The 7,149-nt window shown below is 44.5% G+C and overlaps 1 protein-coding gene across 1 annotated transcript; it reads right to left on the reverse strand.

Annotated features, from left to right (window-relative positions):
- Nucleotides 1–787: 787 nt before the first annotated feature.
- LOC125546733 (cell number regulator 6-like) lies at nucleotides 788–3,933 on the reverse strand. The gene is made up of 4 exons (XM_048710883.1): nucleotides 3,802–3,933; nucleotides 3,590–3,704; nucleotides 1,421–1,686; nucleotides 788–988 (listed from the first exon to the last, which is right to left on the reverse strand). The coding sequence occupies exons 1-4, from the start codon at nucleotides 3,931–3,933 to the stop codon at nucleotides 788–790; spliced, it is 714 nt and encodes a 237-aa protein (XP_048566840.1).
- Nucleotides 3,934–7,149: the final 3,216 nt, after the last annotated feature.

The following is a 7,149-nucleotide window of genomic DNA, read 5'->3' on the forward strand; positions in this document are numbered from 1 at the left end:
GGGCGTTAATCATCCTCTCTGTCATAGACAACCCCCCATGACCCTGCCTAGCTGCATCACCCATCTCCGCATCACCATCTTGTCTTCCCAAAAAACTTGTAAATAGCAAACACAATTTCATATAAAATTTGCAAGAATTTCACGTAAATGCTCATGTACACTACATCAGAGGAGATTCAGACATTCCTAAACCACTTCATACAATTGTACCGTATACTTAGGCCTCCTTTGATTTGTAGGAATTTTGTAGGATAGGATTGCTATAGGAATTTTTTTTGATAGAGTTTGTAGGACCGGATTTCCTATGTAGGACTGGTCTCTATATATCCTACACATTTCAAAGAAAAAGAACACTAGCACAAACCTAATGGAAAAATCTCATTCTATGAATCAAATGGCATCTCTTTTCATATAGGACCTGACATGTATGCCACCTCATTTCATATGACTTTCCTATTCCTATCCTTTAGACCAGAGAAGACCTTCCATGAACGAGAACACAGGCAATGCATAACGTCGATAGGACATACCGCTCACAAATGTAAATATATCCATACATATAGTATATGCCCGCAGGCAACATTCTATCATATGTAGTAATGGTCTCCACACATATATATCACATGACCACGGGCAACATTCTATCACAGGTAGTAATGGTCATAAACTAAAATCTGGATCAGACCAATGTTTCATACGGTACCTGCCAGATGACAGTCATTTAACAATATACTGTATATATAGTGGCCTCTAAAAGGGCGAGCAGACTCCATGTCAGTTTCAGTTCTCATGCTGCCTTTGACCCTTCATTCTCGGATGTGGGAGCGTTGTTCTCAGCCATGCTCATCTCTTGCAGCGGCGGTGGGTTGACAACGGTCATTGGAACAACACTGTTTTCTGCAAGTCGGCCTTTCCTTTCACGATGCTCCTGACAGTTCGCGCAGTAGTGGAAGCAGCAGTGGACTATGCAAGGATCGCATGGAGAGTTCTGGTGGAAGCAGAACAATATGTGGTGGTTAGCAAAAGGCCCGTAATACTGATGCACAAAAGTAGAAACCCAGCCCACTTATCAAATGCTAGACTTGACAACTAGTTAGAATTAGTGACCACAAAAAGATACTATACGTGAAAAGGTGGCCAAGCAAGAACTGATAAAATGATCTGATAATTCAATGATATAACCAGCTACCACCAGTGGACAATGCCAAGCAAGAATGTCATGAGAGTGACCACATAACTTTAAAAATGCAAAGCTAAGGTTTACTTCTGGACTCCTGAATACCTGCTACAACTATCTCAGATGGAGAATGCAATTGTGTAGTTCTTATAGTAGAAATAAATACAACTGTTTGTAGATGTTCTTATGAATGCGATTAATCATGACACATACAAAGAAACTGTGGAAGAGAGAAAGAAGTACCTCAAGATGATACTTCTTCTGAAGCTTTTCACGAATAATACCAGTATATTGAGAGCATATCCACCAACTGCAGACCAGGCCTTCACCAATCAGGATCGATGTGTCTGGGTCAACACCATGGAATATAGCCGTGAGAATTGCCAATGCAATGCCACCTTCAACACAGACAGCATGGCAAGTGCAGGGTCTTGTCCATGGGATATCTTCTCTAAGGGCCTGAACATTTCGTCCAAACAACACACAGGGGCAGAATAGTCCAGTCCAGCCTAACACATTAAGAAGATCAGGCACATAAGAGGTTCAGAAGTATCTCGGAATATAGCAGTAATACATATGAAAACTGTGCGGACTGAAGCATAAAGGTGCACACATCACAAACCCTATGATGACACAATTTGAAGGGCATAAAGAAGCATAAAGGAATTAGCCATTAGCTACAGCCTACAGAGTAATGCTATTCATTTAAGCTTTCGGGTTTCGGCCATGTATGCCGCAGTCATTTATGTGCTCAACAGTTTATCACAATTAACACTTATACTGGGAAAGTGTACCTGTAGAAGAATTTTCAAACAGATCAAGAAGAAAGACATCTCTAGATCGAAAGCATCGTAATAAAAGTAAAGGTTGCAACTAGTTTTTGCTTCTTTGAAATAATTTAGAATCCAAAACAATGATTAATTCTTTTCAATATGAGCTCATTATAACAGCGTGTTGATTTTGCAGAGAGCCCAAAAGAGCTAAAACCATAACTGACAGTTAGATGGAGAAGTGTGTACATCTTGAAGAACTTCCCAAATACAGAAAATAGAAGGGTCAACTTTAACATTGAGAACACGATAATCAGAACCAAACGTTATGACTACTACTCCCTCTGTCCCATAATATAAGACATAGGCAGTACTCTTTATTTCTTTCAGACAGTGACCAGTGCCTAATCCTTCCCACATGAGCACTTCATCACAGGGCTAACTTTGCAAAGATAATAGAAGACTGAAAAATAAAAGTACTACAAATTTGTGAACCATAAAGGCTTGCAATATGATAAAAAAAATGTATGTGAACAATTAATATTTCAAAATAAAACGTATAAAGATATGGTTTTTCATATACATCTGCTAAGAATATGGGAAAATGACGACCCAGGGAAGCTATAAAACAAAATTAACAAGTACTCAATTTGGACTTCTAGGTAAAATAGCTCCTAAATGGAGGTCAGATACGCATCAGATTGGTCCACATTACAAATTTGAGTTACATGTGTAGTATAAGACATATATCAGCATCGGATTGGCACCAGTTTACAACTGAGTTTATATGTGCAGTGTAAAATATAAATCATGCCTTTCTCATAGACATTAGAAAAACACTGTATGTTCAGTCTACCATGGTTTGTTCGTTGATTAAGTTCACCGTGTTAATGTAAAAATGATAGAGAGGAAGGAAATTAAGATTTGCAGGGCATCTTTGTTTGAAAACTGTCTCAACTGGTAAGACGTAAAAAGGAGGTAACACAAAATTTCTGGCTGGCAACCGCTCACTAAACTAATGTGGAAATATTTCACACTGCTATATAAGTATCAATAATGTTGTAGTTTGCAATTAAAATTTCCAAAGAAACATCTTTCATGCTTAAAAACAGTCTCTAACAAACACATGCAAAAAATGGGAAACAATATAAGCCTAAATGAAAAAAAAATGAGGATGGGAGGTGTATGGGCCATCCTTGTCCAGCACACATGTTGTTCCTCTTTTCTTACTAGAGATTCACTTGATGTACCTGCAAGGGATTTCACAATAAAAACCTGCGTGTGCTCCATACGCAGGACCGCTAAAGGATTTAAGACTGAAACACCTAGCCTCTATGGTAACACGTCAGTAACACTTCAATGCCATGGAAACAAACATCTAGTTGCTGAGTTGTGCAATGTGTGTGATAGCCACAAACCCTGAGCTGAACCACGGCAACACAATCCCATCCTGTGCAGATCCGCATGAAAGTTCCTGCCAACTCTGGCATTTCCAGGGGTATCAGGCTATCAGCATATCAAAACTATCACGAATTTTGAATGTGCGATCAGTCTAGGGTAGGAAGTAGCAAAATTAGATCGGCTAGGCAGTTGAAGGGGCAGACCAAATGCAAGGACGAGAAGGAAATTCCATGTCACTTACAGCTCTCGGGGTCCTCAGCGCAACCGAAGATGCCGGTTGTCCACGGCTCGTCGGCCGGCGCCTGGTGGCCCTCAGGCAGCACCTGCCCACACTGGATGCACTTCATCCGCTCCAGCTATATAGTCACACCGCCCAAAATCAGATCGAACAAACAATCGCAGCAGCAGCAACTGGAAGAAAACGAGGATCGCGCGAGGAATGGCGAGACCGACCTGCGGGACGGCAACGGGCAGGTTGAGCTCGCCAGGGCGGATGTCCTCCACGCCGGGGCCGGAGGCGGAAGCGTCCTGTTCCTTGGTCAGCTTCATGTACTGCGACGGGTGGCTGCGCCGCGCCTCCGTCATTGCCGTCCTCTCCTCGCTTCGCTCCCGGGGGTTTTTGGGCTGCTGACGAAGGGGAGGGCTGCCCGGTGGGGAGTGGGGACGGGTGCGAGTGGTGGAGTGAGATCTGTCTCCTGACGGTCCACGGTCAGGTCAATGACTGTTCAATTTTACCGAAGAAAATTGATATTTGACCTTAGTTCAATTTTTTTTAGATCTGACCATTTTCCTACCGTCAGGGCCACGGCGGTAAACTTGAACACCCTACCGCTCGCAGCCCTAGATGGCCGTCGTCCCCCTCCCCCCCCTCCCCCTACCATCACTGTCCCTGGCGGTAGGCTATATAACCCTACAGGTGGGGACCCTGGCGGTAGGGTGCGAGCAGTTATACGGGCCGACGCCCCCGCCCCAGCCCCATCTCCCCCATTCCCCTCTCCTCCTAGCCACCAAGAACAGAGGAAGTTCCTCTCTCGCCCTCTCTACTCCTCCCCTTGGATCTTCACCGTTTCTACACCGCTTTTGCGGATCGAGATGGCTCCGAAGAAAGAAAAGTAAGCTCCTTCGATCCCTTCAATTACTTTTAGTTAAATAGCTTCCGATTCGACACATTATTTGCTTCAAATCACCCCTATTTTTGAACTAAGATGGAATTTTTTTACCTAGTATTATTTTAGGTTGCTTTTAGATGTTCTCTAATCACTAGTGGCATTGAATATGAACCACTCACTAGTTCGAATGATAGTGTGAAGATGAACCCTAGTTCATAATTTTTTGTTTAAAAAATGATGATATGATATGATGCATGTTGGAGGATTTTTTTTTGATATATGATGCATGTGGATGTTATATGATGCAAGTAGTGGATGTTGTTGGAGAAAAAATGGTGAACCCTCAAGATGAACCCTAGTTCATAATTGTTTTTTGTTAAACAAAATTATGATTTGATGCTTTGTTGAATGTTGTTGAATGAAAGATGTTGGTTGTATATGATTCATTCGCATTGATGAATGTTGGTTGAATAAGTGATAAATGATGAAAATGATATGATTCATTGCAGTTAATATGGTTCATTTATACTTGGACTTGATATGTTTCATGTTTGTTCAAAATGATAAAAATGATATGACTCATGTCGGTTGAATATGATTCATTTATTTTTGGAGTTGATATGTTTCATGTTTGTTCAAAATGATACAAGTTGGTTGAAAATGACATCATTTCCAATTGTTATAGGCGGCCCCCCTTGTGCCAGAAATCGACGTGAAGTACACCATGCTTGATCATGCTTTCGACAACGGTCACCGCGCCCGTTTTATGGAGAATGGAGTGGTAATGACTAACATAAATTTGTCGTATTGTTTATTATGAAAGAATAAGTCATTAACAATTACGTTTACATTTTGACAAATACTCCCCCATTGCGGATGAGGGGCCACACGAAGGCCGTGCAGATGCAGTAGACGAGCGCTACACTCCGTACTTTAGGAGAGCACGGATGCTGGGTTTCGTTCTTCAGTTCAAAAGACACCCGCCGATGCTCTGTGATGCCCGGATAATTAGGTTACAATAATCCCATGTTAATTGTGCTAAGTCATTGCAATTACTGTTGCTAATCTTGCTTTGATTCAAACACAGTTCATTTTCAAATTTAAATTATAAGTGAATTAATAAAATTCTCAAACATGAAAACTAAAGTGTTCGAAACGTGGAAAATAATTCATAGTCAATATTGGTGGAGAAGCCAACATTTTACAAAGTGTTTAAAGGTCCTAAAATAAATAAAACAATGGCAAAATAATTAATTAAATGTTTTTTAAGAATTGTAAAAAAGTAAACTATTTTGATCGTGTACCAAACACTTTGTGGCAGTAGAGTAAACTAAATCATTAATTTAGGGACAATGCTTATGTTTTATAAAACTAAACTAAAATAAAAATAGATAACAAATAAGTTAGCAAAAGAAAAAGAAAACAAAAAAGTAAAATAAAAAGAAGCCTTCCCCCTCCCCGGTGGGCCTTTGCCTAGATGGCCAAGTCGCCCAGCCAAACAGCCCAGCCGGCCATCCCATGGCCTATATGGCCCCAACCCACTTAATCCTAGATCGACCCACTCTCTCTCTCTCTCTCGATCCCTCACTGTTCCCCTTGTCTTCCTCCCAGTGCCTGCCACACGCAACACACGCACACCTGCACGCACGCATCGTGCCAGGGAGTGGGGCGCCCCTATTCGATCCCCTCCTCCCACACGCACGCGCCCAATGCAAGCCGTTGCTCCGCTAAGGCTGCCGTCAGCCGGCGCTGGCACCGCCCCTCCCGGACTCCTCCGCCCCCCTCCTCTCTCTCGCGTGGCGCCCGCCTGAAGCCGCAGCCTCGTCTCGTCGCTGACCCGACGCCGTCACCCGTCGTCGCCACCACCACGTCGTCGGATCACCTCACCGGACCGCCTTCGTCGCTCGTCCCCGACCTCCTCCCCACCAGACCACGTCAAGCCTCGCCGCCACGCTCCTCTCCAAATGCTAGTGAGGGCATCGCCCTCCCCCTTCCCTGCCTCCGCTCCGTGCCGGCCGCGTCGTCCCCCTGCAACTCTCGGCGCGCGCCCGAGGGCCTCCCTTGATCGCCCGCCGCACCGCACGTGCGCCCTCCAACCCGCTCCGGTCGTGCCCTGGCCACGCTTGCGCGCGCCCCACCCCGACACGCACCCTCCTGGCCTCGGCGCGCGAGCACGCGCCGCGCCGCCCGCGCCACGCTGTGCCCTGCTGTCGCTCGCCGCAGCCGCCTTGCTCCGCCGCCCGCACGCCGCCCGGCTCCTCGCGTCGTCGCCCTGTTCCGCTCTGCAGCCCCTGCCCGCCGTTACCTCGCTACGTGCCGCCGCTCCCGGCCATGCCTCGCCTCGCAACGCCTTATTGGGCGGGCTGGTGCCCATCCCGGCTTCGCCCGTTCGCCTGCTAGTGCCCGCATGCCTGCGTGCCCGTTAGCCCCTCTGGGCCACTTGCTAACGGCCCCCACACCCCAGAATGATTTAAAAAGTATAATAAAAAATATTAAATCAAATAAATTAGTAATTAATTAATTAATGAGTTAGTTAAGTTAATTAATCTTATTTAACTAAACTAATTAAAATTGTTTAGTTAATCTTACTCAATGACAGTGCGACCCACACGTTAGTTTGACTAAGTCAACTATCTGGTTGACTGCTGACATCACCCTGACATCATAAATACATTTTCTAATTAAATTAATT

This window comes from Triticum urartu, chromosome 3A (genome assembly GCF_056163025.1).
Source record: "Triticum urartu cultivar PI428250 chromosome 3A, HENAU_Tu73, whole genome shotgun sequence".
NCBI classification, from domain to species: domain Eukaryota; kingdom Viridiplantae; phylum Streptophyta; class Magnoliopsida; order Poales; family Poaceae; genus Triticum; species Triticum urartu.